At 34.3% G+C, this 16,815-nt stretch overlaps 8 protein-coding genes across 8 annotated transcripts; 3 read left to right on the top strand and 5 right to left on the bottom strand.

Moving 5' to 3' along the window:
- Positions 1–462: 462 nt before the first annotated feature.
- Positions 463–3,600, top strand: HYPBUDRAFT_8449 (uncharacterized protein; the record flags this gene model as incomplete). Its single annotated transcript, XM_020223738.1, has 1 exon — positions 463–3,600. One exon carries the CDS (start codon positions 463–465, stop codon positions 3,598–3,600), a length of 3,138 nt encoding a protein of 1,045 aa, XP_020074060.1.
- A 270-nt stretch (positions 3,601–3,870) lies between these two features.
- On the bottom strand, positions 3,871–5,109 carry HYPBUDRAFT_115281 (uncharacterized protein; the record flags this gene model as incomplete). The annotated part of the gene is made up of 1 exon (XM_020219109.1): positions 3,871–5,109. The coding sequence occupies one exon, from the start codon at positions 5,107–5,109 to the stop codon at positions 3,871–3,873; it is 1,239 nt and encodes a 412-aa protein (XP_020074059.1).
- A 616-nt stretch (positions 5,110–5,725) lies between these two features.
- Positions 5,726–8,629, bottom strand: HYPBUDRAFT_130321 (uncharacterized protein; the record flags this gene model as incomplete). Its single annotated transcript, XM_020219424.1, has 1 exon — positions 5,726–8,629. The coding sequence occupies one exon, from the start codon at positions 8,627–8,629 to the stop codon at positions 5,912–5,914; it is 2,718 nt and encodes a 905-aa protein (XP_020074058.1). The 3' UTR covers positions 5,726–5,911.
- Positions 8,630–8,973: 344 nt separating this feature from the next.
- On the bottom strand, positions 8,974–10,904 carry HYPBUDRAFT_244621 (uncharacterized protein). The gene has a single exon (XM_020223336.1). The coding sequence runs from the start codon at positions 10,798–10,800 to the stop codon at positions 8,992–8,994; it is 1,809 nt and encodes a 602-aa protein (XP_020074057.1). The 5' UTR covers positions 10,801–10,904; the 3' UTR covers positions 8,974–8,991.
- An 8-nt stretch (positions 10,905–10,912) lies between these two features.
- On the bottom strand, positions 10,913–12,470 carry HYPBUDRAFT_145168 (uncharacterized protein; the record flags this gene model as incomplete). The annotated part of the gene is made up of 1 exon (XM_020219902.1): positions 10,913–12,470. The coding sequence occupies one exon, from the start codon at positions 12,468–12,470 to the stop codon at positions 11,121–11,123; it is 1,350 nt and encodes a 449-aa protein (XP_020074056.1). The 3' UTR covers positions 10,913–11,120.
- Positions 12,471–12,607: 137 nt separating this feature from the next.
- TSR1 (Tsr1p) lies at positions 12,608–15,191 on the bottom strand. The gene has a single exon (XM_020221973.1). It carries the CDS (start codon positions 14,954–14,956, stop codon positions 12,629–12,631), a length of 2,328 nt encoding a protein of 775 aa, XP_020074055.1. The 5' UTR covers positions 14,957–15,191; the 3' UTR covers positions 12,608–12,628.
- Positions 15,192–15,281: 90 nt separating this feature from the next.
- On the top strand, positions 15,282–15,961 carry HYPBUDRAFT_154248 (40S ribosomal protein uS14). The gene has a single exon (XM_020221972.1). It carries the CDS (start codon positions 15,667–15,669, stop codon positions 15,835–15,837), a length of 171 nt encoding a protein of 56 aa, XP_020074054.1. The 5' UTR covers positions 15,282–15,666; the 3' UTR covers positions 15,838–15,961.
- A 368-nt stretch (positions 15,962–16,329) lies between these two features.
- On the top strand, positions 16,330–16,669 carry HYPBUDRAFT_235377 (uncharacterized protein). The gene has a single exon (XM_020223174.1). The coding sequence runs from the start codon at positions 16,374–16,376 to the stop codon at positions 16,602–16,604; it is 231 nt and encodes a 76-aa protein (XP_020074053.1). The 5' UTR covers positions 16,330–16,373; the 3' UTR covers positions 16,605–16,669.
- The last annotated feature ends 146 nt before the right edge of the window (positions 16,670–16,815 follow it).

The raw sequence follows: 16,815 nt of genomic DNA, 5'->3' as shown, positions 1-16,815 counted from the left end.
ATGCTGGCTTTGACCAAAATAAACAAAGCTGCAAAGTTATTTTTTTTTTTCAACCAGCCATTTCTATTACTTTACTACCTTTACTATAATTAGTTGGATTTCAACTTCCAACCACTATTGTATGCCCTTACCCCATTGACCTGATATTATTCACCGTAGTCTTTGTTTCCATTCTAAGCAAGCTTTCACTAAATCCACCCCCTTTCATCTCTTCGTCTTCTCGCCTAATGGCTGATTATACTCAGTCAGAGCTCTTACTTTGATTCCTTGTCTTACATTTTTATCCTTTTAAATGTGTTTTTAGCTGAGCCTGCTATATCTACTTCAACATTCCCATTTCTAACCTTTTTTCCTCTTGCTCATCGCCCATTGCTTGCATCGAATTCATCAAATTAATTATATATGATGCAGAGGATCTTAGATCAGAGTTCTCTGGCTTCTTATGAAACCGCAAGGAATATCATGTCGACAGCTAGTGATGATCGTTCTTTGGTACTAACTCATTCTCATGAAGAGCTTATAAGGGCTTTAGAAAACCATGATTATTCCCATAGTTCTTCTTCCCATTCTAATATCGATTCAATCCCCGGGTTCAGTCCAGTATTATCTTCAGATGATGATCATAAAACAACTCCTCATAAAATCATATCCCCCAAGCCTCAACAACTTCCAACTCCTTCTGAAAGAAAAAGTCCTTCTTATACTCATAAAAGAATAGAATCCAATCCTTTTGAAATCCTTTATGAACCTGAAAAACAAAAACCAATGAGTCCCTTTAGAGATCAAACCTCTCCAGCTCAACCAGTATCTCCGATGTCTCCAAAATATTTAGAAATTGAAAAATCTTTCCAAATGGCTAAGTTAAAAGGTTCCAATAAAGATCTTAAAAATACAGTTTCATCTCAAAGTCCTAGCAGTCATCCCATAGTCACCATCGTTGATCAGCTGAACCGTTTTAAACGGTCAGGTTCAATTGTTTCCAGATCAGCATCTTTAAGGAACAGAAATAAAATTAAAAGTAGAAATAAAATTGTCCGCCGTTCAGATTTACCTCTTACTCCAGATAACTCAGTGTTTAACCTGCCTCATGCTCCTTCAAGAAAATTGATTCATTCAGATAATCTTTCTTCTTCCTCTTCGATCATATCCCCTAAAGAAGTCCCCAAGTCTAAGAATAATAATAATAATTATAAAGATAAACTTAGATTTCTTTTCCCAGTTAAACGTAAAACGTCCCTTAAGAGAAGGTCAAGTTATTCACAATTAGATTCAAAATCTCCTCCAAAATTTAAATCTAAAGATGATATCGACGATTTTTTCTTACAAAATAATGTTGAGTCGTTATTAAAAGAAATCCTACCTCATTCAATGAAGCTTTACGATTTCAAACAATTAATTAAATTAAATCCAAATCTTGTGGGTACCGAAATGGCAATCACCCTAGATCAGAATAACCAATTTACCCTCTCTGATTTACCCCCTAAAGTGATCTCAGCTCCTCTTCAAGACACTTTTATTAAAACTACCAACAGATTGAAAGATCAAACTTCCAGCGAAGCATATCCTAAAACATTAGCCCCCCCAGTTTCTGCCGAATCAGGTACTTTATTCATGCATACTAGAGATGTCTCAAATCTGATCCCAATTTCTGATATGATTTATGCGAGATATAGAGCAGCAGTATTTTCTAACCCTAATCGTTTCCATATTCCCCCTAGGTTTTATGACGTTTATCCTGATGAAAAAAGAGATGATGCCATACTTAATCCAAATGAAGTCGAGCAGATTGAGAAAAAAATATTATTGGAAGTCTTGATTCGTCGTACAGTGGCTGCAAAAATTGAGTATCGATTGAAACAAAACGGAGTTTGGACTTCTCAAAGAAGAAGATCTGCTAAAGAATCTCAATCTTCAACTACAATCACCTCTAGAGGTGATGATTCTAATAACTCGTCATCTCATCACTCCCGCAAATCTCCTTCAAATAAATCTCATGATTTGAGTCTGGGTAATAACACTTCTTCAAGTAACTATTCTTCAAATGGTTCTAATAACAGTATGAATACCGACCATTTAATGCAACAGAATGCCTCTTTATTTTCAGAATTCTTACCTTCTCCTCAAATAAGTTATACTTCAGATATTTTTGGTAGCGGATTTGAAATTTTCCCAAGTGGTGATCCTTCTTCTTCAACTATACATCCAACTAATAGCCATTCTCCTCGAAGTACCACTAGTCCACTTGCCATGATTTCGGAACGCCCTTCGGGAAGTCAGCATACTAGTGAAAGCCCTTTACGAATCAGGAAAATGGGCTCAAATCCTTCTGGCCCAAGATCAGGCTCTTCAAAAGATATCGCCTTGCATGATAACTCAAGCTCGAAATACTCTTCTCATAATTTATCGTACAGAAAGAAATCAACCGACCAACCAGATTCCCCTGTTTCTCTTTACGTAAATGATTTTAATGTAGCATATTATGCTCATTACAAAAAACCGAATCATTTACAAGATGTTGAACAAGCTTTATTGAAATCTAATGTTTATCAATTAAAACCAATGATGAGATCGAATGTTACTATATCTAGTTCTATTAGTGATGGATCCAACTTTAGGGCATCAACACCCCCTCAATTAAGTTTCGAATCTAGTATTGAAGACAATAAACAAGCAAATCATGGCCATGTTAGATCTGGTTCTTCAACTGACCCAAGTCAAAGTAAAAGACAGTCTCAATCTACAAACGAAACTTGTGAAAAGAAACGCCAATCTCAATCTACAACTGACACCAATGAAAGAAACAGAAGCTCGCAATCAACTACAAACACTTCAATGTTCCAAGGCTTGGACGACCTATCGAAACAGTTATCGGGATTCATTAAAAATGAATTTCACCATGACTTTACTGCCCCAAATGCACCAGTGGAAGAAACTTTGCCCGCAATCAACCAATCACCTGCTACAATGAATGCTTCTTTAAGTGAGCACTCATTAAGTCAACATCTAGCTTTGGAAGTACCTAGACCTTATAGACCAAGAGAATCTCGTGCTTCCCAAACTTCAGCATCTTCACTTAGTTTGTTGGAAAATTTACAAAAACATGGTTCAGAAGAAAATATAGAGCTCCTTCCAGTCCAGAACCCCTCACCTAATATAGTTCAAACTGAAATGCAACCTAACCCAATGTCAGGCGTTAAATCATTGCATGGATCTATCAAGTTTTCAACAGAATCTGAAGATTCTCATAGTACAGCATTACAACTGGAGAGTGGAAGATCGAATTCTTCTAATTGGCAACTGCCAGAAAATTATATGAGCTCCAATTTACAATCGCCTTTAGATCGAATTGATGAGAAAGTAATCTTTAACTCTAGGTCAAGTTCAATAAGTCCTCAAAGTGTTTCTCAACCGAAGCAATCATTGCCAAATAGATCGATACCCAATCATCAGAGTGTTGCTTCATTTAGATTCCAAAACAGCCAATCAAAACTCTCATACTCGGATACTATCATGAGTAAAAACTCGAGCTTATCATTCAAATCATCGAATACAGAGAAGCAATTTAGATTAAAGGATGACGATAAAAGAAATTCCTTTTGATTTTATTTCAATTCTTCTTGTAAGGTTAATTTTAACATTATTGTGCATTTTCATTGTGTGTTTTTTTTTGCATCTAACATCAAAAGTTCAATTTTTAGCATTTACCAATTTTAGTTCTACTAATAGTATTTAATGGATACTCTTTTTATTATTTTACAAAAGTAAATGTAGAAAACAAGGTAAGAAAACTTAGAATAGAAGAATAAGAAAAAATAGTCATATTGAAACAGGGTAGAACTAAATTGAAGAATAATGGATTAGTTTTTTTTTTTAAGAAGGAAATGTCATAGGAAGCATGAATTGACGAATTCTTTTCACGATTTCTGCATCTGGTAGATCATCATCGTTATCTAAATCTTGTGGTTCGCCATTTCTAACTGCGTAGTAAGTATTATCCAATACATTTAACATGAACATTGGAATTTTGCCATCTCTGACCCCCTCACAAACGGTCAACACTTCATCAGAAGATATAAGGTCACTATTGTATAAAGCCATTAGTTTATTGAACCATTTACGTTCTTTAAAATAAACAGGAGGATCACGACCATTAGTAACAGCAGGGGAGTCGATTGCAGCAATAGCAGCACTAGCTAAGGCATTTTCGAAATCAGCCACTTGATTAACAGACGCATCAGGAGTGTTTCTTGATCTTTTCAAAAGAGGGTCAACAGTATCATCAGGTGCAGCTAAGTCATTAGCACGATCAGTTCCATTTTCTTGAGTTAAAAACATTTGAACATCGCTTGCCGAGGGCCCGGAAACAGCCACCTGGTGCTTGAGACCAATATCAGAATGGGACCTTTTCTTTGATCCATTAGATGAGCTTGGTGAAACAGAGCCTTTAGATCTTGAATTTTTCGCAGGGATTAAAGCTTTAAAATATTCATTATTTTGTTCTGGGTAATCGAATCTTGGAATTTCTTCATAGACATGTTCTAATCCTTGATAATAGAATGGATTTAATCTCATCAATAACGGCAAGATTTCATTATGATAAAGAGACATGTATTTTAAATTATCCGTGAAAAAGAATTCATTAACGATAAGATTACCTTTGTTTAAATTATTGAGTGGTGGTAAGGACAAACCTTCACTATAAAGTAAAGATTTAATTTGGCGATCGTCATCAATAAGGATTCCGGAAGTTTGTTCAAAAATTTGAAATTTCCCAATGTTTGGATTCCATCTATAGGTATACCCACTATTAGAAGGATGATGTTTTTGATGGGTCATTAAAGAATACCAAATTTTATAACGATGATGATTAACATGCATTAGATGTTGTTGACAAGAATATTTGGTATAAGTAGAATAAACTGTTTCAGGATTAGCAGCTCTTAAGCGACCAGTTACATAAGCCCATGCTTTTTTAGACATTTTAGATTCAACACCTTTAGGGAAACTATGAACCACATCTGATAAAAGCTTCATAAGATATTGATCCATACGAGGCGACCATCTTTTATACTTGGAATCTTTTGATTTCAAGTCCAATTCATTAAACATTGGAACCGAGACATCGTTAGCAGCTAAACTATTTTGAGAATCGGAATGGTGATGATGGTGATGGTGGTGTGGATGCACAAGTTGTTCGTGTTGTGTTTGTTGATTTTGGTGTTGTTGTTGTATTTGGTGTTGTTGTATTTGGTGTTGTTGAATTTGCAGCTGTTGTTGTGCTTCTTGTGCCTGCTGTTGTGCTTGTTGATGTTGATGTTGTTGATGTTGTTGTTGATTCATGGATGAATGTTTGGATTCTGTAGCAATTCCAAGTGGGTCAACGGACTCGTTCATATGTTGTGAAATGCTGCTTTCCACTTTATCTAACACTGGCATAGGTCAATTATTTTGCCGTGAAAACTCAACCTTCAAAATTATACCTCTTAACAAAATGAGTTTGCAATACGATAGCTATCTAAATTGTAAAAAGTCCTGGTCAAAAATGGAGTTTCTCGGTGGAGGAAATAGCAGAATATCCCTTGTCAACCTGTAAAAAGAGGGTTGTTTATTCTTTTTTAGTTGATTTTTTGTTAATTTTCGGAGTTGTTGTTCGTTGGGTTAGCGCACTACCCACTATATATTAGGGTTTTATATGATTGCAAAAAACGATATATACTATACTTAGGTCAACCAGTTTATTAGTTCAATTAGTTAATTAGTTCAATTGGTTAATTAGTTCAATTGGTTGATTATTTCAATTGGTTGATTATTTCAATTGTTGATTATTTCAATTGTTGATTATTTCAATTGGTTGATTATTTCAATTGGTTGATTATTTCAATTGGTTGATTATTTCAATTGGTTAATCATTTCAATTAGTTAATTGGTGCTGGGTGTCGCTTCTGGCTGGTGGGATGAACCCGTTATAGTATGAGTCCTTGAGTTTACCTTCCAAATGATAATTGTCATGAGCTTCTCGGATCGTGGAAAACTTCTCAATCATTTCATAGTTGCGTTTCTTCTTGATAGATAATTGATTATTCGGAGTGGTATTAGCTCCTGGGGTTGTTACTGGAGTACTTAATGGACCAGTCAACCCAGGATTGTTGGTATTGTTAACCAACGAGATGGAAGAAAGTCTATTTTTCAAAGTGGTGAATGTAGTTGATTGCGGTAGAATCATGAGGATTCCGTATAAGGTTTTATAAAGATGAGGGTTTTTCTCTGGTTCTAAGAGTTGTAACCTTAATTTCAAGAAGATTGGGGTTTCTAATAGTTGAACTAAAACATCTAGTTGGGTGAGTAGTTGAAAAGTGACTTCCAGATCAGCCAAATTTTTAATGATCAAGTACGCCAATTCATAATTGGAAGTAAATAAACACAAAGATAGAGCACTAGGCGGACTATGACACCAGCTTTGAAATAATGTAGCGAAAAGAGACCAATCTTCAAGTTTATAAACATCGAGGTTTTTCAATTTTTTACGGAATCCTGCCAACTCGTGAGAGGTTAAAAGAATATTATTTAATGTAACCACCATCATATTTAGAAACTCCAACTTTTCCGTTTCATACAGAGCCAATACTTCCGATATACTTTTATAAATTTTTTCGGAACTTAAAGTAACGCATAATTTTCGAATGATAAATTCAATTTTACTTCTAGATAATGATGAAGCAGCAACTGACCCCTCAGATTCAACAAATTTTACTAATTTAATCATAAATTCTTTGAAAAAATCCTGATTTGTTTCTGAAATTTGTGATAGAAAATGTAAAACTTTTAAAATCACTTCATTACTAGCATCTGCCGAAGATTTTAATAAAGCTGTAAAATCAAAAGAATCTTTGGTTTCGGGACTTTTCTCTTCGTTCGATATAACTTTTAAAAAACTTGAAGGTATTTTGGAATATAAAAATATTAACCAATCTATCAGAGTAAGACGAGCAAACTCATTGGCACATGTCAAACATTCGTGCATTATACCACGGAATGTCTTATTCAAATAAACCTCAAGGAATTCTTCGTAAACTTCTTTATTTAATCCATGGATTTCATTTACATTGATAACTATATCATCCTTATTTGATACTACCTCATCATGAGAGCTTTTCCCTTCTGAGTCCCCACGTTCATTCAAATTTATAATGAAATCTTGGAGCGATATATTAAATTTCAATAACTGATTTCGAAGATCAAAATCCTTGTTATTATCGGTTATCGATATGTTTTTCAAAGTTACTGAAATACAATCGGGTAAATATTTCACAAAACTAGTAGGACTCATCAATAAGATTTCTTGCAACCATTTGATTACAGTCAATTCTATCTCAGTATAGGTTTCATGACTTTCCAGTGATAAATCATTAAGTTTAACATTTGGGTTTTCACCGGGGACTCTTAAGAATGATAATAAAATATCAAATATTTTAGGGAAATCAATGAATATATCTTGACCACTTAAAAATATTGATCCATCATCTGAATAGCTATCAGAGTCAACAATAGCCTCATCATTATTTTCGTTCTTACGAATGAGTGTCGTATCATTTGACTTGATTGAATGTTCATCTCCGGCTTTTAGTTCTATATCCTTAATATCTTCGGATAAATCTTCAGGAGTTGGGCTGGACTCAGCTTCTTCTTGTGATTGATGTTTAGCCTTTTCATGTTTCTTTTCCAATTCACTAATCATTTGTCTTTTCTTTACTTCGAATTTCACTTTTGAAATGGTTTTTATTTCCTTAAGGAAGTTGTTTAACAAATTCTGGGTTTCAATTCTAACATCTGATGGGCACTTATTCATTAAGAACTTGATGAGAGGTTCTAATAAGTTTGGAACAAAAGTTATTAATTCCAACGAGGGTATATCATCGAAGAGCTCCATCCATCCTATCAAGAATTTTTTAGCAAATGGATCAGTAGTGTACATTCTTTCCAATAAAGTTGGGATGAAACGGGGTAAGGAAAAAGCCTTTTGAACATCTTGAATTTGATTTACTTGGATTGCAACTCCTTGGGAATCAACAACATTTGATTTAATTTCATTATTAGCATGCTCTTGCTGTTGTAGGATTGAAACATAGTTAGTTGATTTTGCACTAACGATATCTTTAATAAGTCTATCTAAAATATCAGCAGCATTTTTAACTGATGAAACTGTATCAGTAACTAATATACATAAAATATCAAAAATTTCATTGAAATATGATAGGATTTCACCACGAGCTATTTTAGCAATATTATAAAGTGATTCACAGGCGTAATATCTAACTCTTGCATCTGTATCATTAAATGTAGCAAAAATCGGTTTAATGATATCATTTAAAAAAAATGCAATTGCAAACGATCCCAAGGCTATAGAGACACTTCCCAACGCGGTGATAGCACCCATTTTAGCAGAACTGGACCCACCATCGATCAAATCGGTTAATTCTGTAATAATTTTACTAATAGTTTCTGAATCATTACGTTGAAATGCAGACTTCGTAAGCCCTTCGATTTGAAAGGCCGTGGCCTTTCTTTTCTCATAAATATGATTAGATAAGTCCTTGATCAAAGCAGCATCCAAGATCTTATTTTCATTCATTGTGCCCTTATAATTGAACTTTCAGTTGGAATATTAAGGGTTATTTAAAAAAAAAAAAAACAAAACCTACTGAGCGTTGCACACCGAAAGAAAAAAAATTACCAGAGTATAACAAAAGATGCAAAAGTACAATGATAGACTCTAAACAAGATGTTTATTGTAAGATACATATGATGTTTATTGTAAGATACATATTATTAAGGGCCAAATGGGAACCCATCTGGATGCAGAGACTGTTTTGAAGTGAAAAGTACGTAATAAATAAGTTTTTCGAATGAAGAGTGAATAAATGATTTGAATCGAGGGAAGATTCAAAATGAGAGAAATAAAATCATTATCATAAAAGGAAAGGGAAAGAAGAATTAATTAACATTTATACCCGTGCTAGGTGAAGATCCGTTAAAGTTACGTTTTCTTTTTTTACCATTATTGGACCATTTGTCGTTATAAAATAATTCTTCTTCAATTTCATCACCATCAACTTTATCATCAATATCGATATCGTCATAATTGAATTGGGTATCTGAAGAATCGGAGTTTCTCTTTGGTCTTTTCAAATTCTGAGAGTCAATTTCATGATTAGTTGAAGTACTTGAAACTGAATTATTATCAGATAATTTTGAAGATTTAGATGGAGAAGAAGCGATATTAACCCTAACATTTTTCAATTGGGGAGTAAGATTTGAAGATTGCGCTAATTTTGAAGCATTCTTATTGAGAGAAGAAATATTAGATAAATGAGATTCCATATTGAAAGACTCATTATCATTAATAGATCCTTGAGTGCTCGAATTTGGTAAAATTTGCTGCAAAACTTTTAAATCGTTTAACCCACCAGTAAAATCGGACAAATTCGGTAATTCCACATTAAATTTAATGAATAAATTACCCTTTTTATAACGATTCATATCAAAAATAACGTCAGACATATCGATTGATTCTGTTGAATCTTGATAAAACACCCCATCTAATATAGTATTATTAATTGGCATACCAAAACCTTTTACGATTTTAGGAGTACCAGGATTAATTGTCCCCACGATTTCACCTTGTTGAATAGATTTATCATTTAGTTCATCATAACCATGAGCATTAATTGTGATTTTTAATTGATTATCATTCATAATGAAATCTTTCATTATGAAGCTACCACCAAGTAAAGCAGTTTTCAAATCAATTGAATATTCAGCGTATAAATCATTAAACCTACGAACTAAATATTTATGAGGAACTTCTTGAAGATGGATTATAACATCACCAGGAATAATATTTGGACCTTGATCAGCTTCGCCTTGTAAAATACAGCGATCGCCATTTTTAGAACCAGGTAAAATATTAACTTTAATGATTTTATTTTCTTTTAAGTATCCATTATTACAATGAAGACATTTATCAGCTGGAGATATGTAAGAACCAGTACCTCTGCAAGCCTTACACAGACTCAATTCTTGAAACTTACTATATTGATTAAACATAGTAACAAAGACTCTTCCGGATCCAGCACAAACATGACACAGTTTTGGATGGAAACACCCATGACCACCGCATTCTTTACAACGGCTGTTTTTCGGTAATTGAAAACGAACAACTTTACCAAAATATAAATCAGCCAAGGTTACCTTGAAAGTATGATGAATATCCTGACCACGAATAGGACGATCAGCACGAGGATCAGCAGGTGCCGGTTGAACGCTTTTCTTCATTCCTTGGGTATTCATATTCATATTCATATTCATGTTCATGTTCATGTTCATGGGGAACTGCGAGAAAAATGAAGTCGAAGACGACGCAGGATCATTGCCAAAAATTGAATTGATATCATTAAAGACCTGAGAAAACACGTTATGGGCCGAGTGAACATGAATATTCGACGAGGAGGTCGAGCTGGTTGAAGTGGCTGAATAGGGTGGTCTCTTAGCTGGCTGACTAACGTCCTCCGTTCCATCAAGACCGGCCTCCCCATAAGCATCATAAATCTTTCTCTTATTATCGTCTTTCAATACTTCATAAGCTCGAGTGGCCTCTTTAAACTTTTCTGTCAACTGAGGATTGTGATTGGTTTTATCAGGATGGCATTTTAATGCCATCTTCTTATAGGATCGAGCAATTTCTTCGACCGATGCGTCTGAAGATACCGATAGGATATCGTAGAAGTACTTTTCTCGAGCCATGGACGTAGGGTTATATCATGTGTTATGGAATAGTTGTACAAGAATTAAAACAGTGTATAAAACAGTGGAAACAGTATATTAAAAAAGAAAGGCAAAAAAAAAAAAAAAAAAACAACCTCTAATATATATCTATTTGATTTAAGATAGACCAATTTCTATTTGGCGTAAGTAACAAAACTGTAGATAATTTGTAACATACAAAAAAAGTGAGGAACTAGAAAATTCGATAAGATTCTATCATTTCTTTGTGTAAACCTCCGTACACGCCATAGACATGCCTCCGTACACCCAACATTCTGGTGATATCGGTATAGGTATATCTACTGTAAGAGTTCGTCACGGTAGTGTTTCTGGTAGTTGACCTTGGGGAGCTTGTCTCGTCTGACGGCAATGTTCTTGTTTTTTTGGACGAGTTGCTGGGTGTCTTTTTCTTGTTTGGAGATTTCGTAAGAAGTTATGCCTGGAGCAAATCTCTTATCGACCAAAGCAGTGGTACGTTCTCCGTCCAGGGTGTCTCTGGGGCCCGGAAGATTTTGACGGTAGTATCTGGTCATGGTACGATGGCCGATTCTGGCCCCTGTGGGTAAGGTGAGTTCGACCCCGGATCTATCGACATGAACCACCGAGTAGTTATCGTTGGGGTCATCTTGGGAGTTTTCCGAATCCACGTCATTAGAATCGTTAGATTCGATATTGACCAATACTTCATCGCTGTCGGATTCAAATGCCACCGATTTCTTTTGTTTGGAAGGCTTTTTGTTATCGCTGGAGTTTGCAATGGTGAAATCGTAAAACTCAGCAATAGCTGCTTTTTCTTCTTTAGTATCATAGGGGATTTTGCAATGACCTTTAGATTGCACATGTTGTCTAATACTTTCGAGGTTTTTACCTTCGAATCCACAAACCAAACATTCATTTTCAAAAGTGATCATTTCACTCAAGTAGGTTAATAATCCTTCTAAATTAGTTAAAAATGTTCTTTCTGGTATATACAATCCATGAACATTGAACATGTGTCTAACGTTATTTTCTAATTCACTCCCATTATTCTTGCTGCAGAAAAAGCAATGGTTGATTGGCATTAATTCCATCATTTCAGCCTCTTCTTCAGAGTCAGAATCTTCTTCTTCTTCTTCTTCATTGTTCAGGGCCCCAACACTTTCTAATTCAGTGTACTCATCTTCACTAGCACTATAATTAAATCCACTACCAGTCAGTATTGATTCATCGTCAGTATGAATATGCGATGATCCTCCTAATGAAAACTCAGAAAATTCAGAAACCGAACCGGCAGAGGGACTTTCTTCTCTAACCTGTAATCCTTCACCTAATTTTCGACCTCTGTTCAATTCAGCAAACTTGGCTTGTTGTTTCAATAATTTCTTAGTGGGTTGACGAACACCATGTTTGTTACGACGTGGAATGAAAAACCCAAACTCGTCTTCTTCAGCTTCTTCATCTTCCCGTCTTTGTTCTTGTTGTAAAATTTTTTCTGCAAAGATATCTGACAGAATCGATGGTAATCCAGCAACTCTTCTTTTCAAATTATATCTATGCCATTCTGTTCTCATATGCTGACGTTGTAAATCGGCTATGGTAAACTTGATTCCACACGTATTACAAGTATAAGAAGAAGTTTGAGGAGTAGATCCTTGAGGTAAAAAACTCATTGTGATTTGGTTAAAAAAGAAAGAGTATTAAAGATTTATTGATGAGACACCAGAAAAATATTATTAAGTCAATTTTGCGAATACCTACTTTTGCAGTCACTTCTACTATTATTAATGATAGAATGCATTTTATTATACTTCATACTACATTAAACTATTTATTCAGTCCAGGGGTTAGATACTTCTGGCCATACTCTTCTATATAAAGACATAGCAACCACATCCTGTGAAGTTAATTTACCGTCAAAAGTAGCTTTAAAGTAACCGTGGGTACCTAAACTTTCTTTAATAAACCCAGTACGACCACTTTTAGTGAATAATGGAACGGCTTTAAACCAATTAATATCATCAGAATTGAAAAACATATATCTAATTGTAACCAATTTCTTATGGATTTTAACCGGATGACCAGTTAATACTGCTCTTTGAGCCATAACTCTAGTATGGTCACAATTCAAGAAAGTACCTTGACCAACTAATTCTAAAGAACCATCAGGTTTTGATTTGAAGAAAATGGTTGGTGCATTGTTGAAAGAAACTGGTGCTATAGTAGTGGCAATGTTAGAAGATCCTGGGTGAGCAAAATTTTCATATTTATGAACATTATTTGAATTATTTGAACCTTGATTGAACATTGGTTGGATAATTTGACGACGAGGACCATATTGAGCAATTAAAACTTCTTTCGATGGAACTGGCTCTTCGTAGTCTTCCCAGTGTTCGAATGAAAAGTTAACAACGGCTAATTTATGTTCATGTTGTAATAATCCATAAATTATAAATGGTTTGGTTTTTGGATTAATTCTTTCCAAGATGAATTGAGGTGCTTTAATGAAAATACGGACACGATTACCAATATTGATTTGAGATTCTTTGATGGAATCTTTTAAAATTTTATTTCTAGTTGCTTTATAATTTGATATTCTTAATAATCTATTCCAAATACTTGGAGCTTCAGAATCATATTCATCGTAATCCCATTCACAAGTACCCAAAGACTTGATACCTCTGTAACTTGATAACACATCTTTGGCTGAATCATTTGGATGGAGTTCAAGTTCATCAGGGAATTCTAAATCTTCTTTAGCTAATTCTCTAAATTCTTTTAATTGTCTTTCTTCTTCTTCTGGAGATAAATCAACAAACATTTCTGATTTATCACCTTCAGTTGGTGCATAATCAGTAGTTGCATCATCCATTTGCATGTCATCGACTTCTTCTATTTCATCTTGTTGTTGATCTTCGTCATCTTCCTCTTCAACATCGGATGCACCTTCTAAGACGTCTTCTAAAAGCCATTTACTTTGATATTCGGAAGTTCCCTTTGGTAATTTAAATCTTCTCTTTTGGTTATTTTCAACGTCATGGAAATAATTTCTACCTTCCATTCTAACCCCTAATTCATCGTCGAATGCAAGATCTTCCTCGGCATAATCCATTTCAGCTTCTTCGGGATTTAACTCTTCTAAAGTTTCTTGGTCTTCATTAGGGAGATAAATATTCTCATTCATATCATCATCAATATCCATACTATTTTTATAATTTTTTGACGCTAATTTTTCCATATGATGAATTTGATAATCACCGAAACCGGGGATATGAATTAAACGATTTGAATTGAAACCAATCCCACGAACAGTACCTTCAACCACTAAGCAACCATCTTGGTTATCAATTGGAGACCAATAAGCATCATCAGTAACCATATACCCTCTTGAGTCTCTCCAATGAACTGATTTGGGGAATTTTTGAGCAATTGAACGAACACAATTGACACAGTCCGAATCATTTTCAATGGTATAAAGTTTATCTTCATTAGGGAAAAAATGATTAAAATATGATTGTAATGATTGTTTAATATCATTTTGTAAATTTTTTTTGGGGTATGCAGATATAAGATTTGGAATTACTCCAATTACTGAAGCAATACCTTGAGCAATCACTGAACGTAATATGGTTTCACCATAATTTGTTTCAATTTCTTCTTGTGCTGATAATCCAAATATAACATAATCAGATATTTTAGCAGCATCCAAAATTGATAATAAATTGGTTTGATCAGGTATGATCACCTTAATGTTCGATCTGAAGCGTCCCAACTTGAAAGACTGTATCGATGGTGATTCAATTATTATGTCTGGTTGATTTTCTTCATCTTTTATACTATTTATTAATCTTGATGCAATTTGATTAGCTGCAATATCTTTAGTTAAACTGATAACAGTTATAATCTTTTCTGTTCCTTGTGATCCTTCAAACAACTTCCTGATAAGCTTGGTCTCGCCGATCTTATTATCTCTAAGCTGTTTACTGTTATGTTTTCTATCAAGTTTTGATATAACCTTATTCTTAACTGAAGCATTTGATGATTTTTCAACTTTACCCTTGTACTGATTTTTCAATTGTCCCTTGGTCGAATGCTTCGACTTAAACGGCTTGTGGTCTTTTTTCAAAGTCCCTCTATGGGAATGACCTCCTTTTGCCATTCTGCTTATCAAACTTATCTATTGGTCACTTCAATATCTTATTGATAACTATTATCTTAATGCGATGAGGTATAAAAAAATTTAACTAGTTGCGAATTTTTGATCTCGGGTTTTCCGGCACGTGCGCACTCTTAGGGCTGTGCCCTCAGAGAGAAGATTAACACCGCGACAGTCACGGGCTTTTTTCTTCGTTTTGTTAGCGCGCGCATACAAAGATGTTAAGTGAGGGCCTGCACACCCAAAATTGTTAGTGAAGAGGAAAAAACTTCACCAGAGTGAGAAGGTCAAAAAAAAAAGCAGCATTGAAAATACTTACTTCTTGAAAGGTCTCTATCCAACTAAGTCAATATCAATACATAATAATTGTATGTACCGTTCCGTTAGAAGATCCATGAGTGGCAGAGCATGTCAGTGTATGAATAGAAGCGTTTATCGATGGAATTAAGACTCCCCGTGAAGAACTCTATGAAAATTCAATGGAAAATTCAATGAAAAATTATCAAGTGAAAAATTCAATGATACAGTGAAACCAAGAACCCCATGATCCACGAATGTGTCTAGACGTCCTGGGTATGCCCAGGGTATGTTCAGGACCTCCCAGATGTCCAGGATGTGAATATGGAAGATGTCAAGATGGAAGATGTCAAGATATTCAATACACCATGCCACACTATGCAAAATGAACTTATACTAACTCTACATATAGCAATATGGCTCACGAATCAGTTTGGTTTTCCCACCCAAGAAACTTTGGTAAAGGTTCTAGAAAATGTCGTGTTTGTTCTTCCCACTCCGGTTTAATTAGAAAATACGGTTTAGACATCTGTCGTCAATGTTTCAGAGAAAAAGCCTCTGACATTGGTTTCAACAAATACCGTTAAGATTATTAGTTAATTCTTTTATAAATTATCTTTTCTGTATTTAAATTAAAGAAATATATTAATATTATCGTTTAAGACTCTGTGTATAATTATTGATTTACAAATCTTCTCAATAAATAAAATCTCACTTAATTTAGCTGTAAGTTCATTTATTAATTAATTCATTCAAATATTAAACTAGCTCATATAAATATTAAGCTAGCTCATTTAAACGAGCTCATTTAGATATTAGACTAGCTCATTTAGATATTAAAGTTTAACTACAACTACAATATGTATCCCATGAATCGACATTCAATATCCATCGCCTCACTAAAGAGACCCAACGGTTATCAAACTTCCTATAGGGAATCAAGTAATCACTGCTCTCGGGAATGCAATTTTATTAAAAATGGCAACGAGTATAACTTGACAATTTACATTATCTCGTCGTGGCAAATATTCCCTTGCTTTAATAAGCTTTTTGATTAAAGAAAGAAGAGTAAAACTTTTGAAAAATCGCTGATTCCAAGTCTCTTTTATACTGTTTTTTTCTGATGAGCCCAAACCGCGACTTACCCGCATTACAACTAGACCTATACCTATACTATTTCCCTAATCACTACGCTATTCACCATATCTTTACTATACTATTCACTATATCAGCTACGTTACACTTGTATTCACTTGTACTTACTTGTACGCTTGTACACTTGTATTATGCGCTGGTATCTATTTGGATCCGCATGATTAGCTGTAATTTTGTATATTTGTTGCCAAATTTATAAATTTCACACCCATTTTCTTCACCTTCCATTAAACCCCAACTACACTTTTCAATTACGTTAGCATTATACATTAAAATAACACTATATATACTGTTATATCTTCACATTATACACTATTTTATACACTACATTACCCATTACATTATCCATGACATTACTATATAATTATAGTTGGGGTCTCCTGCACATAACCACAGGATATTTAGTCTGA

Source organism: Hyphopichia burtonii (assembly GCF_001661395.1).
Source record: "Hyphopichia burtonii NRRL Y-1933 unplaced genomic scaffold HYPBUscaffold_9, whole genome shotgun sequence".
In the NCBI taxonomy this organism is placed as follows: domain Eukaryota; kingdom Fungi; phylum Ascomycota; class Pichiomycetes; order Serinales; family Debaryomycetaceae; genus Hyphopichia; species Hyphopichia burtonii.
This window is presented reverse-complemented; position numbering and strand designations above follow the sequence as displayed.

Bases quoted from the DNA above. Each gene is read 5' to 3' on its own strand.
- TSR1 (XM_020221973.1), bottom strand. From the start codon at position 14,956: ATGGCAAAAGGAGGTCATTCCCATAGAGGGACTTTGAAAAAAGACCAC.
- HYPBUDRAFT_244621 (XM_020223336.1), bottom strand. From the start codon at position 10,800: ATGGCTCGAGAAAAGTACTTCTACGATATCCTATCGGTATCTTCAGAC.
- HYPBUDRAFT_154248 (XM_020221972.1), top strand. From the start codon at position 15,667: ATGGCTCACGAATCAGTTTGGTTTTCCCACCCAAGAAACTTTGGTAAA.
- HYPBUDRAFT_235377 (XM_020223174.1), top strand. From the start codon at position 16,374: ATGAGCCCAAACCGCGACTTACCCGCATTACAACTAGACCTATACCTA.